Source organism: Megachile rotundata, chromosome 12, assembly GCF_050947335.1.
Source record: "Megachile rotundata isolate GNS110a chromosome 12, iyMegRotu1, whole genome shotgun sequence".
NCBI lineage: Eukaryota > Metazoa > Arthropoda > Insecta > Hymenoptera > Megachilidae > Megachile > Megachile rotundata.
The window spans coordinates 11,340,051-11,360,768 of record NC_134994.1 but is presented as its reverse complement, the minus strand read 5'-3'; the positions used below and the strand labels follow the sequence as shown (position 1 = coordinate 11,360,768).

The 20,718-nt window shown below is 38.0% G+C and overlaps 1 protein-coding gene across 1 annotated transcript in view; it reads left to right on the top strand.

Annotated features, from left to right (window-relative positions):
- LOC100879481 (uncharacterized) overlaps positions 1 to 20,718 on the top strand; it is a 73,735-nt gene that overhangs the window by 46,471 nt on the left and 6,546 nt on the right. The window contains exons 2-5 of the mRNA XM_003702223.3: positions 15,479 to 15,614; positions 18,057 to 18,252; positions 19,547 to 19,757; positions 19,883 to 20,207. Coding sequence (XP_003702271.2) covers positions 15,479 to 15,614; positions 18,057 to 18,252; positions 19,547 to 19,757; positions 19,883 to 20,207 — 868 coding nt within the window. The remainder of the gene's footprint in view (positions 1 to 15,478; positions 15,615 to 18,056; positions 18,253 to 19,546; positions 19,758 to 19,882; positions 20,208 to 20,718) is intronic.

Here is a 20,718-nt window from a genome sequence, read left to right as displayed (position 1 = left end):
ACCTTGAGTGTACTTCTACTAGAAATCTCTAATATATTAGTAATATTTCTAGTATTTAGTCATTTTTAATAAACTTGTAAAAATGTACTTGTGAAAAGATCCTGAACAGAAAAAATAAATTTCTAATACATTAGTAATATCTTTAATATTTAGTCATTTTTAATAAACTTGTAAAAATGTACTTGTCAAAAGATCCTGAACAGAAAAAATAAATTTCTAATACATTAGTAATATCTTTAATATTTAGTCATTTTTAATAAACTTGTAAAAATGTATTTATGAAAAGATCCTGAACAGAAAAAAATATCTCTGCAATGTTTAGAAGATTTACTTACAAAATAGAAAATTAATTTCTAGATTAAATCAGCAGACAAGTAATTATATCAAGAGCGTTAGATCATCAGTCAGCAAACTAATTGCAGGATGATTTATCGTGAAATGATCTAACCCCAACGAAAGTTAGATAAAATCCAACTTCAGCACGTGTCACGATAACCATAAGAGGAAGAAAGCCTATTTTTTATAGTCTTCGACTATCTCGATTAGCGTCAAGTAGATTAGTAGCGGACGTCAACAAGAGAATGTCGTATAATAGGCAGGTAATCTGAAATTTATTGTTCGAAACGAAGGTCAGGTGCGCGATGGAAAGCGGGCACCGTGCGAGCCCGTACGCCCACGGATCGGCCCACACTCTCTCGGGATCCGCGTGATTCGAATCGCGTTGAAGGACATCGGTCCGCGGGTGTTCCACTCTGGATTACTCTAAGATCGACAACTTGAACGGTGTTTTCACATTGGCGTAGATGTGGTCTCTTAAGTTTGGATTCTTTCAAATTTTCAAATTTTTGAAATTGGGTGAAATTACATTTGTACTTTTAGATTTGAGGACACCAAATTCTCAAATTTCCAAATTTTCACATTTCTAATTTTTCAACCCCCAAACTCCAGAATTTCCAAATTCTCACATTATTGAATTCTCAAACCTCCAAATTCCCATATTACTAAATTCTCAAATTTCCAAATTCCCACATTTCTAATTTCTCAACCCCCAAATTCTAAAATTTCCAAATTCCCACATTTCTAATTTCTCAACCCCCAAATTCTCAAATTTCCAAATTCCCACATTTCTAATTTCTCAACCCCCAAATTCTAAAATTTCCAAATTCCCACATTATTAAATTCTCAAACCTCCAAATTCCCACATCACTAAATTCTCAAATTTCCAAATTCCCACATTACTAAATTCTAAAATTTCCAAATTCCCACATTTCTAATTTCTCAACCCCCAAATTCTCAAATTTCCAAATTCCCACATTTCTAATTTCTCAACCCCCAAATTCTCAAATCCCAAATTCCCAAATCTCCAAATTCTCAAACCCTAAATTCTCAGATCCCCAACTCCGAAATCCCCAAATTCTCAAACCCTAAATTTCCAAATCCCCAAATTCTCAAACCTTGAATTCCCAACTCTTCAAACCCCATGACCCCAATTTTCCAAACCTCCCAAATTCCTAAATCGCCAAATCCCTCATTCCCCAAACTCCCAATTCCCAAATCCCTAAATCACTCAAAATTTCCAACTACCCACACCTTCAGTCCTAAACTCCCAAATCACCAAACCTCTAATTTGACACATTTACAAATCCCCAAATACAATTCCTAGATCCCTCAACTTCCCACCTTCCAAACTCCCAAACCAACGAAGAAGCGCAAAACGGGAACAGGAAATCCAGAAGCTAACTCGAGCATATCGATCGAAATAGGCGCGAATAATATTCAGTCCATAGACCGGAAAAAACTTGCTTGTCTGGTTGATCGCGTTGTTGCACCTATTCACGGTGTCCGATGAACACGGATAGATCGTGACGGGTGCAAAGGTAGGGGTAATCGAACTTGAAACTGGGTCGATCGGTAGACGATGCAGTCTCTCGAATAAAGTTTTACCGTCGTTTTATCTTTGTTGCGTTTGTCGCACGGTCAAGGAGCGGCCCTCTTATCAGAAACCTCGCGATTAAAGAGGATAACCGCGCGATAATCCTGATAATCGCTCTATTAACCGCACGCGCTGCAATCTTGTAGAAAATGAAACTCTTGTAGAAATGAAAACTCGGGAATATTATTACTAGAAAAAATGGCGGTTTAATCGTCACTGCGTCATGCAGTGATAAGAAAGCTAGACTGTTCCGAGTAACTTAGTCGCAATAATAATAACAGGTGTTTAATTTTATGTTATTACTGCTAGAACTACAGTGACAAAAATAGGTGTGCTATTAACATATTCGAAGCAAGCTTGTTGGTCAAAAATTTGATTAGATGCATTAAATCCAGCTTCGCGTTTATCGAAAGGTTTCTGCACATTTTTCAACTATTATCGGTTCAAGTTGCTTAGCAAACTTGTATATGTCAAGTTTGTCAGAAACTAGACAAGTCCAAAAACCAGTGCTACCAGAACTTTATTTCGAAACAAAAGTCAGATAACTAGATTATACGTCTTTTGCATTTAGATTTAGTCTTTTAGGAAGCATGAAAAGATCTCTATTAAGAGAGAGCCTATGAAAATGCAAGTGGACAGGTCTCAACATCGAATCAGAGTAATTCGGTTTAATTACCCGAGATCGTGAAAAGGTTCGATCGATCGCTTGACACGGTTTGACGTTTGTTCGCTGAGAAATGGAACGAAATTAACGCTGGCAATTAACGTAGCCGGTGTCTCCTGCTCGAGAGCTCGTTTCTGCGACCGAGTTCGCTAACTGGATTAGGCGCGAACATGCTCTGTACAGTCAAGAGCAAATCTGGTACCTAGGGAAAATATGGCAAATATGGTAAAAGCTTTTGGAGACTTTGAAAATTTGAGGATGGGAATAGTTTGGGTAATCAAAAATTCAAATTAAGTTTGGACAGAATTAATTTAGGTTAGGTTAGGAGTTTGGGTAGATAGCTAGGTGATGGGTGAGGAATTTGGGGACTTAGAAGTATGAGAATGTAGAATTTGGGGAATTTAGGAGAATTTGAGGGTTTAGGAATTTGGAGACAGGTGTTTGGTAATTTTGGGATTTGGAGATCAGTCAGATTGAGAATTGGGGATCAATGCAAATTTGGATGATTGGATTGGAGGTTGATTGGATTGAAATTTAGAGATTTGACGATGTAGAACTTTTGAGATTCAGAAATTTGAAAACGTAGAATTTTGGTGATTTGGAACCTTGAAATTTAGGGACCTAGCAATAAGGGACTGTAGAACTTGCAGAACATGGAAATTCGAAGATCTAGAAATACAGTGATTCAGGAATTTGTGGACCTTGCTATTTGAGTGTCTAAGAACATCTAGGACATTGATGACCCAGAAATTTAAAAATCTAGAAATACATAAATCTAGGACCTCGATAACCTTGAGTGACCCTGCATTTAACCCTGAAATCTAAGAATCCCTAAACACACAAATCAACAAATTTAAAAACCTACAAATTACAACAAAATCCAAGTATCTAAAAATTTGCCAAATTTAAAGAATCGTAAACCATAAAATTCAGCCATCCAAATCTGCAAAAGTTTTAAAAATTGAAGTCCACATCCAAAGGGAACCTTGCAAGCGAGTGTACGGTGTTTCTCGAATCGGTCAAACCGCCGTTCACTTTGTCCCTCCGGTTACACGGCAATCCGGGAAATTGTCCTCGAGGTCAGACCGCTCGGCGTGTAATTAAAAGCGTCGCTCCGCTTAATCGCGCGGCCGTTAACGCGACCACGCAAAAACGTAGCCGCGAAACGAATCGCAGACGCCTGTTGCGTGACGCTTCCTATGAACTGGACTTGCTTCTTCGTTTGTTTTCACGCCGTGCTGTGTAACCTAGCACGGAAAACACGTTGGCTATTTTCAACGCTTCGGGCCACGTCGCACGTGGAACCAAATAGCACGTTTCCCTAAAACAAAGGAGCTAATCGCTCGGAGAATCGTGCTCCGCAACCTTTTATCGATTGTAAGCTTTTACTGCGTTTTTGGAATTTGTCAATATTTTTATACGGTGTTGTGTCGAAATTTGCAGGGAGAATTTTTAACAATTTTTAAGTTATTTAATTTGGTAGATTTTTATGGGGCATTTCTTAAATTGGTGATGTGAGGAGTTGCAATTTTTTCATTTTTATGTATGTAAATGTCTTTGTACTCAAGATTCTTGGTTTGCAATTTTCAAATTTTTATATGTGTGTATGTCTACATCCTCAGGTTTATAAATTTGCAATTGTGAAATTTTTATATGTCCACATGATCAAGTCCTCAAGTTTCTGGGTTTGCAATTTTCAAATTTTCGTATGTATACATGTCCACATCCTCAGGTTTATAAATTTGCAATTGTGAAATTTTCATATGTCCACATGATCAAGTCCTCAAATTTGCAATTTTCAATTTTTCCACATGAAAACTTTCAACCTTCAAATCTCCCAATTTTCAGAACCTGAAATTCTCAAACACTCAAATGCCTCAACTTTCAAGATCCTCGAATTTGTTTATTTTTCAACTTGCACTAATAAAATATTCAGCAGACACAAATTAAAGAATTGTTTGCTAACGATATCCTTTTAACAAAATAAATTAGGGCGCCAGAGAGGAAGAGTCTCCATCATCTCCCAGTATAATGGAATCAGGGAATTTGATCCGTCTGGTATAGTTGCGTGTATACTGAGACGAAATAAGAAAAAATGCAGAAAACTCGTTTCTAGGGCCTCGTCAAAGAAAGAAATCGGCTAAAAGCATCAATTCAAACACCACCAAACCATATTCCATTAATAAATTTTATTACAGACGAACTATAAGAGAAAATGGCGTGACCGAAATTGCTAGAATGTGCCAAGTGCAATATTACATTTTCTCTGACAGTCCGAAGCGGGGATGTAAAGGATCCGAGAGATAGCATGATTCTGCAAACTCATCGGCGTATCGTTTGGTCAGTGGACTTGGTCACTAGGAGGTTATGACGATGTAGGAACAGAAAAGGACTGTCACGACACGTCCAGAAATAAGACCGCATCTCCGTCACGTTATCGCAAATACTAAGCAGCGAGATACGTCGCGTCTTAAAATAGTCCCCGGAGATTAGATTCAATTAAGTGGTACGCATTGTGACACGAAATGGCGGTGAGAGCGCGGCTCATCCGCGATTCATCCTCCAGCACATTTATGTCCTTCAATTTCCTTCATACAGGGAAATAAAAGATTTGGAATTTGGGAGATTTGGAATTTGGGAGATTTGGAATTTGGGAGATTTGGAATTTGGGAGATTTGGAATTTGGGAGATTTGGAATTTGGGAGATTTGGAATTTGGGAGATTTGGAATTTAGGAGATTTGGAATTTGGGAGATTTGGAATTTGGGAGATTGGGGAATTAGAAATTTGGGAATTGGGAGATTTGGAATTTGGGAGATTTGGGATTTGGGAGATTTGGAATTTGGGAGATTTGGGATTTGGGAGATTTGGAATTTGGGAGATTTTGTATTTGAGAGATTTGGAATTTGGGAGATTTGGAATTTGGGAGATTTGGAATTTGGGAGATTTGGAATTTGGGAGATTTGGAATTTGGGAGATTTGGAATTTGGGAGATTTGGAATTTGGGAGATTGGGGAATTAGAAACTTGGGAATTGGGAGATTTGGAATTTGGGAGATTGGGGAATTAGAAATTTGGGAATTGAGAGATTTGGAATTTGGGAAATTTGGGATTTGGGAGATTTGGAATTTGGGAGATTTGGAATTTGGGAAATTTGGAATTTGGGAGATTGGGGAATTAGAAATTTGGGAATTGGGAGATTGGGAAATTAGAAATTTGGGAATTAGGAGATTTGGAAATTGAGGGAGTTAGGAATTGGAAGATTTGGGAATTGGAACATTTTGGAATTGGGAGATGTGGGAATTGGGAGATGTGGGAATTGGGAGATGTGGGAATTGGGAGACGTGGATATATTTTATCGACGTGTTTCGATTGCCAAACTGCATACTTTTTATGGCGAGTGAAGATAAAACAACGCAGAAAGCTAATATTGAAAGAGATAATAGAGATCACCTAACGTTCGGTGCATTCGAGCGCAAATAGTATCGGATAAACGAAAGGTGTTTGCCACAGGGTACAAAACCCACGATATTTAAACAAATCGTCATCCTTTCGGGCAGACGTTTCGTAAATATTTAATTGTGCAAAGATAGAATGGCTTGCATAAACAACCGAATCGGTCAACTAGCTTGTAGCCAGACCTAAGTCACCTGTTATTTTTACTGGGATCATTCAGTAAACGTACAACGTCCACAGATATACCGTTTCGTGGTCGAATTCCTTTTACAAAATCCAGCTCTTTCGCGCGAAAAATACACGGACCTTTTTCGAGCGGATTAATTAATTCGCGAGCAAACTTTTCCCCGAACTAATTGCGACTGGTCGAACAAAGAGGAACTCGGTAGTCGTTTACCAGTTAAACGACGCCGGACGTTAAAGCGTGCCGTCGTCGGACGGACTTGTACGTGTAATTGAAGCCTAATTGGAAAGCGGAGTGCTGGTAATTTACCGTTTATCTGCGACAAACGATACGAGCCGATCTAACGATGTGATGGTCAATTGTCGAGGACACCAGGCACTTTTTAGTTTTTTCATTTTTGGTCTGATATATTCAACATGTCATTTCACATGTCAGAAATTCGTATTTCAATTCACATGTTCTGTACATTTTCTAATTTTTATATTTTTGAAGTTCATACTTTTAGTGTGTAAATTTTCAAATCTTTCAAGCCTTAAAAATCTTCCAATTCCTGGAATTCATGTATATTTCCATGTTTTCTAATTTTGAAATTTTTAACTCTCAATCTGACAATTCTCAGATCTTTTAATTTCTGAATCGTCCAATTCTCTGATTCTCTAATTTCCAAATTTTCCATCTCTCAAATCCCCAATTTTAAAATTCCTCAATTCTCAAATTTTCCAACTCTCAAATGCCCTAATTTCTCAATTCCCCAATTCTCAAATGCCTCAACCCCTAAATCCTTAATTCTCAAATTTTCCATCTCCCAAATCCCTCAATTTCCAAATTTCCTAATTCTTAAATTTTCCATCTTTCAAATCCCCCAATTTCCAAATTCCCTAATTCTCAAGTTTTCCATCTCTCAAATCCCCTAGTTTTCAAATTTTCCATCTCTCAAATCCCCCAATTTCCAAATCCCCCAATTCTCAAATTTTCCATCTCTCAAATCCCCCAATTCTCAAATTTTCCATCTCTCAAATCCCCCAATTCTCAAATTTTCCATCTCTCAAATCCCCCAATTTCCAAATTCCCCAATTCTCAAATTTTCCATCTCTCAAATCCCCCAATTTCCAAATCTCCAAATCCCCAAATTTCCAAGTCTCCAAATCCCCAAATCCCCAAATCCCCAAATCTCCAATTCCCAAATCTCCAAATCTCCAAATCTCCAAATCCCTAAACCCCCAAACCTCCAAATCCCCAAATCTCCAAATCTTCATATCCCCAACCGTCCAAATCCCCAAACCCTCAAATCCCAAATTTGAAACCTTCAAACCACCTAATCCTTGCACCTAATCCACCTATGATCCCCTGCGCACCTGAGCTGTCAGCGATATGAGTTCTCTTCTGTTCCCCAGTGCATTTTTCCAAGATTTTCCAACTCGTTCTTTTTCGTTCGCGCAGAAAATAGCCGTTCGTGCGCTCCAGTTACACAAGGAACTCGATGCGAATAGTTGTTCGTTCGGGGTCAAACGGTCGTTCGGGCAATCGTCGTTGCCTTCGAGATTTGGGTCAAACTACACCCAGAAGCGAATCCCCTGCAGTTCCTGGTACCTTGAACCAGCCAGCAGGTCATACCTCGACGAATCGCGAGACTCATCGACACGATCGCGTGAATTGTCTTTCTGCTATCTACTGCTTGTACCATGATACGTCCACATTACCTCTTTGGCTAAATCACCTCGACTACAAACGTTTATCCTGAATAATAGGGTAATCGTGAATAAGTAGTTAACATGTCTAAATTCTTACATTTCTGAATTTATAGTCAATTATATTATTTGTTAAATTCGTATCTTTCTGAGTGTCTGTGGTACAAATTCAATAATTTTCTGAATTGTTAAATGAGGGAATGAGCGAATGAGCAAATGAGTAAATGAGCGTATGAGTAAATGAGCATATGAGTAAATGTGTAAATAAGTAAATGAGTAACTGACCAAATGGGCAAATCTTCAAATTTATCAAATCTATCAAATCTATCAAATCTATCAAATCTATCAAATCTATCAAATCTATCAAATCTATCAAATCTATCAAATCTATCAAATTTATCAAATTTATCAAATCTACCAAACCTTTAAAATCTAGCAAATCTACCAAATCTTCCAATTCTTAAATGTTCCAATTTCCAAATCTCCAAATTCCCACGTCTCCCAAATCCCACGTCTTCCAATTCCCACATCTTCCAATTCCAAAATGTCCCAATTCCCAAATCTTCCAATTCCTAACTCCCCCAATTTCCAAATCTCCCAATTCCCAAAGGTCCCATTTCTCAAATCTCCCAATTCCCAAATTTCTAATTTCCCAATCTCCCAAATTCCAAATCTCCCAATTCCCAAATTTCTAATTCCCCAATCACTCAAATTCCAAATCTCCCAAATTCCCAATCTCCCAAATTCCAAATCTCTCAAATTCCCAATCTCCCAAATTCCAAATCTCCCAAATTCCAAATCTCTCAAATTCCAAATCTCTCAAATTTCCAATCTTCCAAGTTTCTAATCTCTCAAATTCCCAATCTCCCAAATTCCAAATCTCTCAAATTCCCAATCTCCTAAATTCCAAATCTCCCAAATTCCAAATCTCTCAAGTTCCAAATCTCTCAAATTCCAAATATCTCAAATTCCAAATCTCCCAAATTCCAAATCTCCCAAATTCCAAATCTCCCAAATTCCAAATCTCCCAAATTCCAAATCTCTCAAATTCCAAATCTCTCAAATTCCCAATCTCTCAAATTCCAAATCTCTCAAATTCCCAATCTCCCCAATTCCCAATCTCCCAAATCTCCAAATCTCCAAACCTCAAAATTTCCAAATTTCCCAGTCTACCAAATCTCCCAAACCCACCAAATTTTCAAATCTGCCAAATCTCCAAATCCCCAAATCACCATATTTCTCCTCTCCCGCAATCCACCACCTACCATTTCCCACCTCGCAGATCAAAAGCCCAAAAATTCCCGCTCCCCCAATATATCCAATTTCAAATTCCGCAGTTTCCAAACCGATTGATTTCAGATGGAAATAAAATTTCGAGTCTCTTAAATCGTTCGAAAGGCATTTCATGTCAGACTCGCATGACTTGCCATGATTTGTGGGACAGAGTCGGTAAAACTAGCAAGATTTATCGACGTACGTAGCCGAGAAATTTCAGTTGCACGATTATTGTACGACTGTGGCGGCAAATCATGCGCGAGCTGACGCGGAATAGCTCGCTAACGATTCACGTGGACCGCGTTCGTCGCTCACCTTTCGTGACGCAATTAAGCGACACCTTGTCCTCTCTCTTTTTCTCTTTAGCTTGGTTTTTTATATTTTCAACGAACGAAGACAGGCTTTCGTGCCTGTGAGCTAGAGAAAGCGTATGCAAAGTTTCGTGCGTTTACAATGACCTATGATTCAGGTGAAACCATTTTCGTTTTAAATTAATTATAGAATGGATTTAGAATTTTGAATTACTTTGCGTTGCTTGCTTTATGAGATTAGTTTTACTAGGGTTTGATTGGAGGGAACAAGATCGGGTTACGTTATAACGTTCACAGTCGAGATACTTGAGATGGAGGAATTTGTTGACGTAGGTGTTTGAGGGACCTTGGAATTTGGGGATATGGAGATATAGAAATATAGGGATTTGGCGGAATAGGAGTTTAAGGGTTTAGAAATTTGGGAATGTAGCAATTTGGGTGTGTAGTGAGTAATGTTTGTTGTAATTTAGGGAGCCAAGGATTTGGGGTCCTTGGAATTTGGGGAGCTTGGAATTTGGGGACTTTAGAATTTGGAGACCTTGGATTTTGGAGAAGTTGGAATTTTGGGGGGCTTGGAATTTGGGGACCTTGGAATTTGGAGAGCTTGGAATTTGGAGACCTTGGATTTTGGGGAAGTTGGAATTTTGGGGGGCTTGGAATTTGGGGAGCTTGGAATTTGGGGAGCTTGGAATTTGGGGACCTTGGAATTTGGAATCCTTGGAATTTGGGGACCTGGGAATTTGGAGACTTTGGAATTTGGGGAGCTTGGAATTTGGGGACCTTGAAATTTGGGGAGCTTGGAATTTGGGGAGCTTGGAATTTGGGGACCTTGGAATTTGGAATCCTTGGAATTTGGGGACCTTGGAATTTGGAGACCTTGGAATTTGGGGACCTGGGAATTTGGAGACTTTGGAATTTGGGGAGCTTGGAATTTGGGGACCTTGAAATTTGGGGAGCTTGGAATTTGGGGAGCTTGGAATTTGGGGACCTTGGAATTTGGAATCCTTGGAATTTGGGGACCTTGGAATTTGGAGACCTTGGAATTTGGGGACCTGGGAATTTGGAGACTTTGGAATTTGGGGAGCTTGGAATTTGGGGACCTGGGAATTTGGAGACTTTGGAATTTGGGGAGCTTGGAATTTGTGGAGCTTGGAATTTGGGGATCTTGGAATTTGGACACCTTGGAATTTGGTGACCTTGGAATTTAGGGAGCTTGGAATTTGGGGAGCTTGGAATTTGGGGAGCTTGGAATTTGAGGATCTTGGAATTTGGACACCTTGAAATTTAGAGACCTTGGAATTTAGAGGCCTTGGAATTTACAAACCTTGCAATTTGTATACCTTGGAATTTGGGAACGTAGAAAATTGAGAACCTAGAAAGTAAAAATAACGATTATAAAAGCTTGAAATTTGGTAACCTAGAAATCTAGGGACCTAAGAATTTTAGGACACATCGCATTCAGAAATACTCCAAACTATAAAGAAACCACTCTAACCACAATTCACATCAACACAAATCTTTACTAACTCAAAAATAAAATACACAACATCCACTCGAACGGAATTCGCGACTACGCTACAACCACAAAATGGCTGCCATTAAGGCTCTCCAGTGCATTCGAATTATTTACCGAGTCAGCATACATTAATCGATAAAGATGATTTTATCAACTAACGAGATTTTGACGTCAGTTCAGTTTCATTTGGTAGAAGCAGTTCAAGGCGGTAAAGTGAATTGTTCGACCACGTCGCGGTTGATCGAAGCACTAATTATCATTTTAGATAACGAGGACTGCAATTTCCAGCTTTCTGCATTTCAAATGAATTACGTAGTTCGAGACCCGAGTTTTGAGATTCAGTTTTGTCATTGACATATTCAGTTTGATTGACACAACTAATGCTTCTGGTTGACATAATCGTATGATTATGCAAGCTACAGATCGTAAATAATTAAGAGTTGGAGAAAATTTAATAATTCTTGTGGGCAGCACGTGTTTGTGTATTTACATGTATGTGTGTAAATTGAATATTCTATGAAATCCGATGTCTGTGAATTAATGTATACTTCAGTAAACACTGTCTACTGATTAAATTGTGCTTTGCTGTTTAAATTTGCTTACATATCCGTATTAATAACCCATATTATACCGTATTAGATTCGTCTATTTCACTTATGTGATCAGCTACTCAAACGTCTCGATAAACATAACTGTTTCTGCATCGAGGTGTTAACAATCCAAATAAAAAAACATTCTCAATGCATTTGTCCAAATTAAGACACCCGAACTTCCGGACGAATAAACCATTTCGAAAGAAAAACAAGAGCGTGACAACTACTCCCAGAAGCTTACAAAGAACATTACGTGGCATTATTGTTAATGAATTCCACTCGTTTTATTCACTCGAGCCCCGCTTATCCTGGCAAAGCCTATTGCCATGTCAGAAGCGGGATAAAATCTCTTATGCAAGAGGCAAGACGTTGCGAGAGCTCGTCGAAAATAAGCTTGTCGCGAAAACAGATGTGTTTTAAATTTTCTTTTCTCTCTTTTGATTCTCTGTTAATCCCTTAAGTGCTGCGAACATGTTCGCTAGAATTACCGGGTCTTCTCGTTTTACCAGAACTTTGGCAAAGTACTCTTAAGTTTCATTCGAATATTTTTTAAAAATAATGTATATCTTATTTCATATTTCTGGTACTATATTCTCGTTTCAAAAATTAGGGGTTGATTTAAATTAAGGGTTGATCTAAATTGATGACACGAAATCGTCAAGTGGTACATGAATTTAAAGTTTCAAGCTTGCTAAAAATTATCCTGTAAACATTTAATATTTTTTATATAAATTGAGAGGTTAGTAAAAGACAACTACTCTTAAGTTTCAGAATATTTTTTAAAAATAATGTATATCTTATTTCATATTTCTGGTACTATATTCTCGTTTCAAAAATTAGGGGTTGATTTAAATTAAGGGTTGATCTAAATTGATGACACGAAATCGTCAAGTGGTACATGAATTTAAAGTTTCAAGCTTGCTAAAAATTATCCTGTAAACATTTAATATTTTTTATATAAATTGAGAGGTTAGTAAAAGACAACTACTCTTAAGCTTCAAAATATTTTTTAAAAATAATGTATATCTTATTTCATATTTCTGGTACTATATTCTCGTTTCAAAAATTAGGGGTTGATTTAAATTAAGGGTTGATCTAAATTGATGACACGAAATCGTCAAGTGGTACATAAATTTAAAGTTTCAAGCTTGCTAAAAATTATCCTGTAAACATTTAATATTTTTTATATAAATTAAGAGGTAAATAAAAGACAACCCTTGTGCGACCAATATCAAAGTACAAAAAAGTGAAGGTATAAAACGAAGAATTATTGAAATAGTCTGAGAAGTAAATGGGAAGTATAGCGTTTTGCATCTAATCGATTGGAACGAGAAAATATCTGGCGACTCGCGCACGATTGCTATCGTCCTTATATAAGCGTTGGCCAGTTACGAAACCGCTATTAAATTTCGCTGTTTTGTTTTTCGCGTATTTCGCGTCTCTAAACAAATCGATACGAATTTATCCTCTTTGCGGCGACGGGACAGGAAGCCACCAGCAATTGTAATTTTGTCCGTAGCAAGGACCGGTTGTATCGATTATCCAGCGTTTCGTAAGACACACCTGCGAGTCATTATCCCTCGACTACCTTGGCTTTCCCTGCCAATAAAACGATTCGTTTTGCCCTCGCGAACCTTCTGCTCTTTGATCGATAGAGAATAATCGTGCATTTCTACACGCTAGCCGAAATATTTCGTAATCGATCTGGTCGTGCGAGTTTCTCGTTGTAACAGGTGCGTGAGGCTCCGTTTATTTCTTATATTCTCTCTCTCGCGATAATATCTGCTCATTTGTCGTTATAAATGAACTGTAATTTTTACTTTTTATGCGCAGATTAATTGCATGTAATCTAGTGATAACATCAATTTGCCCGAGTCGAGAGATACAAACTATTCATTACGTTATTTGCATGAACACTTGAAATATAGTCATTACTGACAAAAATGAGAGCACTTAATCCCGCAGGACAAGGGCCGAGATTATCCCTTGGAAACGCGTTTACACGGACATCATGCTGTTACTTATTTTCTATTGTACACAGTTCTTTTTCAAACCGTTCGACGTTCAGTGTGCAATGAATGCACGTCTGTACGGCTCTTTGTTCGCTACAGAAACCGGCTCCCGTTTTCACCAAATAAACATTTTCCATTTTCTGGTCAACTCGGCGGCACTGAAAATAGCAGCGGAAGCAACGGCCGTCTCGACGCACGTACAGGGTGTAACGAATATCGCTAACATAGTAAATATACCATTATAAGTAATTATAATTCTCCTCTCGGTAATCTATTTTTATCGCGCTAACCTTCCCCGGTAAAGAGTCATCTTTGTGCTCCAATTCGTTGGATAAATCGAGCGAACGGGAAACAGGAAAAAACTAATGGATGCGCGACCTCTGACAAGATGACGTTTCCTTCTGAGCCATTTCCCATGATTCTTTTCGCGCGACGTCATGCAAACGCTTTATGATAGCGATTTGAATAGGTCGATACAAACGTGGCAGCCATTTCTGTACGACTTGTAAGCAGATACGTGGAAGGTCGGTTATCGAGGTCAAACAGGACTTTGGGATGCGTAGGTGGCTCGAGGACGTTTCAAGATTACTTAGTGCAATTCACATTTTTGTGTGATAGAAAATAGGTGATAGATTCTGTAGATGCATTGTTATTGACGGACACCATAAATCATTATTGTGTTCAATGTATGATATACATGTAAGATTATACATATGATATACACATATATGTATAATTCACATATGATGTACATATAAGATGTACACATATGATATACACATATATGTATAATTCACATATGATGTACATATAAGATGTACACATATGATATACACATATATGTATAATTCACATATGATGTACATATAAGATGTACACATATGATATACATACAATATGTACACATATGATATACATACAAGATGTACACATATAATATACACATATATGTATAATTCACATATGATGTACATATAAGATGTACACATATGATATACACATATATGTATAATTCACATATGATGTACATATAAGATGTACACATATGATATACACATATATGTATAATTCACATATGATGTACATGTAAGATGTACACATATGATATACACATATACGTATAATACACATATGATATAGATATAATATGTACACATATGATATACATACAAGATGTACACATATGACACACATATATGTATAATTCACATATGATGTACATATAAGATATATGATGTGTGTTCAACTATATGGTGTCTGTTCAAAGAGAGTACCCTATACACACATTCTCGAAGAGAAGAGTCGTTGATTTTCGCCAGTCGAAGCTGCGCAGATAACAACGCGCAGTTTCGAGATATTTTGACGTCGGAAAGCACGTACATTCGGAACGAGGAAAACAGGAATATGCAAAAACCGCGAAATTATTGACCCGAGACTACTGATGACTAACATATCGCACGTGTGTTTTAACAATGACACAACCAGAAAAATACAATTTTATATCGGTGTAAAAACGTTACGAAAACACACCTTCATCAGCTACGATAATCTTTTATTTGTCTTTCTAATAAGACAGGTAGAGAGCACGTCAATTTTCTCGATTCACGTGTTGTTATTTTTTATAAAGTTAACGCAAACGTGTTGGCATAAAAATTATATCTAAAATAACATGTCAAATTAAACATGCTAATATTAAATATAGTATATATACGTACATATAAATATATGTGTACATACACAAAGACCCAGCTAAAATTACCCGAATGTAAATTCTAAGGCAAATAAAAATTCTAACTAAGCTAAGATGCAAAATTGCGAACTCTGAATAATTTCTCGTTTTGTTTTCAGTGGTATACTGCGATTACACAGCGTCCGGAAGGTCACTGCAGTTCCTCGAGGAATACATCGCGAAAGAAGTGCTGCCATATTTGGGCGACACCCGAGCTTCCACGTCCATCTGCAGCCTCCAGTCTTCTCTGTTCAGGTGAGAAAGACCTTTCAGTAGCATCCTTCTCTTTCCCGTGCCACGAGGCTGGACCATCGTTTGAACGAATACGATAACGATCGAGGTCGCAGAAACACGCGCACGCATTTATGCACGATTCGACGATCATCGGACCGCGACACATCCGCGTCCAACAGCTGCTTCCCAGAACCAATTCCAGTTACTGGTGTCGACTTATTAATCGAGAAATTGAAGCAATTCGCGATGACGGTCCTTCGTTGTGCTGCTGGTAGTTTACGATCGGCCTGCTGCACACGAGTGATTTTTATCGCTGCCATTTTGTATTGGCTACGCTCGCTGACTATTCAGTTTTAATTTACTGACGTAGATAAATTATTCTTATTAACGATAATTTTTATTACAAATTATGTTTTAATGTAATGTATTTATTCATATTTGTTTTGGAATTTTTGTAGGAATTTTAAAATTTAAATTAACATTACAATCGTTAGAGGGAACATTCTTGTTGGGACCTTGAAATTCCTTTTCCTTTCATGCATTGTATGTTGAAATATTTTATATCGATTATTCTGCAATTTCTACATCATACATTCACATATGTCTTCATATAGTAAATGTCTATAGAGGATTTTCTAAAATAACTTCATATAATGACTTACCATAAATCATATATTAAAATCTAAAGTTGCTATTGTATATTGAGCACATAAATTCCGAAAAAAAAGATGAAATGGAGTCTCGTAACCGGACTTCTGGTTTCCACGACAGTCACGACGTTCGGTGTTATGACAGTAAAACTCTCGATTCACTGTCACGTGAAAAGCTACCTTAAGGATCGTTAGAAAGCAGCACGAAGCGTGCGTCGTGAATTCCTAATCGTCGATTTCCTATGCGAGCACGAGATTAGCATACCGCGATGCCTGCGTGCAGCCGCGATTCCGGTTGACGTGCAGTTTCCGCGGTAAACGAGTCTCGTTTTCTGCGCCACTCGACCGTACAACTCGCGCCTTTCTATTTCGCTCACCGACCAAGGAATTTCGCCTCGATTCCACGCGCCTTCGTTTGTCCGTGTTCCTAGGACACTCGGTTTTTCGATCGACCCGTTATCCCGAAATCTCACACGCTCGAGCGTTAGGGTGGTTCCGCTCGGCGTCCCGTTCCCTGGCGCTGATGTCCCAGATCAATATATCCGACCGAGCCCCAACCGCTTACCGACCACCCGACCGTACAAGACAACAAACACGAACAGGCTTTTGAACTCTTATGGATAATTCCTTCAATTCGATGAAACTATAAATTCTGTGTATAATTTCAATTCACATGGTGATCACATATGGTAGAATCTTATAGAACCTTCAATTCGATGAGACTATAAATTCTGTGTATAATTTCAATTCACATGATGATCACATATGGTAGAATCTTATAGAACCTTCAATTTGATGAAACTATAAATTCTGTGTATAATTTCAATTCACATGGTGATCACATATGGTAGAACCTTATAGAACCTTCAATTCAGTGAAACTATAAATTCTGTGTATAATTTCAATTCACATGGTGATCACATATGGTAGAACCTTATAGAACCTTCAATTCGATGAGACTATAAATTCTGTGTATAGTTTCAATTCACATGGTGATCACATATGGTAGATCCTTATAGAACCTTCATTTCGATGAAACTATAAATTCTGTGTATAATTTCAATTCACATGGTGATCACATATGGTAGAACCTTATAGAACCTTCAATTCGATGAAACTATAAATTCTGTGTATAATTTCAACTCACATGGTGATCACATATGGTAGATCCTTATAGAACCTTCAATTCGATGAGACTTAAATTCTGTGTATAATTTCAATCCACATGGTGATCACATATGATAGAACCTTATTAACTTGCTGTACATTTTATTTGCTAGATGCGTCAGTCAAAACTAACACATTAAAAACGACAAAGAATATTAAAGTATTGTGGGCATTTTATATTCAACATCTTTGACTATACAAATTGTAATTGGACCTAAATTGCAAGTTGAAGAGTGTTATAAATTTTAGCAAGGTTTTGTCACATTTGAGCTGTGAGTGTCACGAAAGAGATTCGTCAAAAGCAAACAGCGTGACCTTCACATGTATTGACGTTCATTTTGGTTGAAGTCTTGCTCATAATGTTCACATATGGTTGATGTAACTATCTGATATAAACTTCAGTAATTATTTTTGCTAAATAAAGAATACTTTGGTTTCATAGAAGGTAGAATAATCCGAACGTAGACAAGAATCCGATGCTCAAGTTTCGATCGTGCAAAAATGGCGGTTGCGTGTAGTCGGCCGACCTCAGTTGCGACAAAGAAACGCGAAAGAATCCGCTCTGCCCTCGGCAGCCGCGATTTTATGCTCGTTAATGTCCGCGGAAGGACGAATCGATATATTCTGACGGGAAGAAACATTGCAGACACGAAGCCAGAGACATCGTCAGACATGCAGTGGGAGCTGGCGAACAGGATGCGGTGCTGTTCACGGGTCAAGGCACGGCTGCTGCCCTTCGCACACTTCTGCGACACTTGGATCTCTCGAAATCCACCGTGGTGTTCGTGGGTCCGTTCGAGCATCACGCGAATCTGCGACCTTGGAGAGAGTATGGTGTCAGGGTAAGAATACGACATTTATACCTACAGTTTCGCTGAATCAAATGCTCTCGATGGGATCGACGTGCGATCTGGCATTGAGAATTTCATTGAGAATATTTTTGATTCAACGACGCGTTAATATTAATCGAGAGGTTAACGCTCGAGACTTACTGAGATAACTGGAGGTACTATTGGCGTAACTATTGTGGAATTACTGGGGTAGGTTGTTAGAGGTTGTCAAAGGTTAAGGATTTTGGACATATGAGAATGACTTTAAAATTTAGCAATTTGGGTATTTGGAGATTTGGAGATGTGAGACATGAAAATTTTGTGAATTTCACCTTCAGAAATTTGAGGACTTAAAAATTCAAAAATGTGAATATTTGAAAACTTGAGAGTAGCTTCAGAAAATTAAAAAATATAGAAATCATAAATTTTGAAATTTAGAAATTTGTAGATATGAAGCTTTGCTAATGCGAAAACTTGAAATGTTAATCTTCAGAAAATTAAAAAATATAGAAAATAAAGTTTGATAATTAATGGCCTTAATTTAGAATCTGTAGAATTTGAGGATCTTGAAATTCAAATTTAAAAGGTGAAGCTAACAGAGTATTTCACAAGAGAAAAGGTTAAAGACGTCTCGAATTCCAACATGTACTTTTAACCGGTTGGAAAAATTCTTTCGATGCGTCTTGTTTGCAAATTCTTTAGAAAGTTTCTATCGGCTAAGAGCTTCTGATTTGCAGAAGGAAATCACTGTTGCCTGAGCATAAAACAAATGTATTTCCAACTCTCATCCACCCTTGAATACCTTGACAGAAGTTAGCGTTTTCAGCAAAGAATGTCGGGAAGCCGGTCAATGGTACGGTTCAAGGCAAGATCCTCGGGTCGTCCCAGAATAAAATTTATAACATCGAGTTGTCTCTGTTGCGCGCGTAGCTGGATGACTAACGCGGTTTCTTGAAAAACAGCAAATCGAAATAGAATATCTTTCGTCTCCCCATAAAGTGCATTTTTAGTCCCACATTTCTGGAAAAATATCGATTCAGAAATATCTTAACCCTTTCTTCAAAAAATGTCAGTTTAATATTATTCGAAGTATTCTTGTATCTACTTTAGTATGTCTGGGCCACGATTGACCCGACGTATTAACCTCTTAAGTGCCAATAATAAGTTGTAGTCCAAACGAGATACCGAACATTTTTCGCGTGGTATATCTAGACTGATTACTTAAGTAATTCTATTCTGAGTCGTCTAAATATAGCTAAAATTTGAGAATGAAATGGCACACTTAAAGTTGAAACGATCATTGCAGATAGTACGAGTGTCTGAGACCCGGGAGGGTTTCTTGGATCTGAACGATCTCGAGCGTAAGCTGATGAAAGTGCGAGCCGAGGGTGTTACGCAAATGATTGGATGCTTCAGTGCTGCCAGTTGCATAACCGGGGTTTTGGCAGATGACGTCGCCACGACCCTCATACTACACCAGTACGGGGCACTTAGTGTTTGGGATTACACCACTGCAGGTAACAAAACAGTGAATGACATGTGACGCAACGATCACTCTTTACGATTAAAATATGCATAGATACCGGTTTCGATCGAGCGTGTGTCATCTATTGGATGTTTATCTAGCTTGTCCATTTTTCAGCCCCGTACGTGCAGATCGACATGAATCCACATCTACCCGGTGTGGGGGAGACGGCCGTTCACAAAGACGCGATCATTTTCGCCGGACACAAGTTCATCGGAGGTGTTCAATCGCCTGGAGTACTGGTGACCAAAAGGTCCCTGTTGAAGGAGAGAATTGCTGCGGAGGACATGAGGGACTCTCATCATTATCATCGAGATCCTGAGCTTCGAGAGGAGAGCGGCACTGCTGGAGTCGTCGAAAGCATCAGATGTGGACTCGCGATGCAATTAAAGGAAAACGTGACACCGCGAGCTATCGTCGCTCGTCAGGATAAGATTTCCAGGTAATTTTATGAAGTTCTCTTATCCAAAATCGATTGGTTCTCGATTCATTTTACATCGAATAAACTCTGCACGAACCCTTCATTCTTCTTAATCCTTCATTCTCTTAACCCTTCACACTCCTTAATTTCTGTTACCTAACAACTCCTTCATTTACAAAATACATCAAAAAAGGGGTTCTCAGTAAAATGTATCGTAACAGTGTAGAGTATGTGACAAATACATTTTTCATTTATTATAAATAGTAATTAAATGAAAATATACAATTGAACCAATCTGAATCATTCATAAGATCCAAGAGAAATGTTATGTCGAGCTACACTCGACATAGGAGTGCAAAGGGTTAATGGCGAAGGCACCTAATTAAAAATTTAGAGAACATACAGATTTACAGAGTTTAAATTTGAGTATCTGAAAATTTGAAAAGATGTAGATCGGAGAACAAATCCTATTAAAAATTCATCATCAGTTTCTCGTGCCTTTGACCTCGATCATAATCGAACAGATGACCTC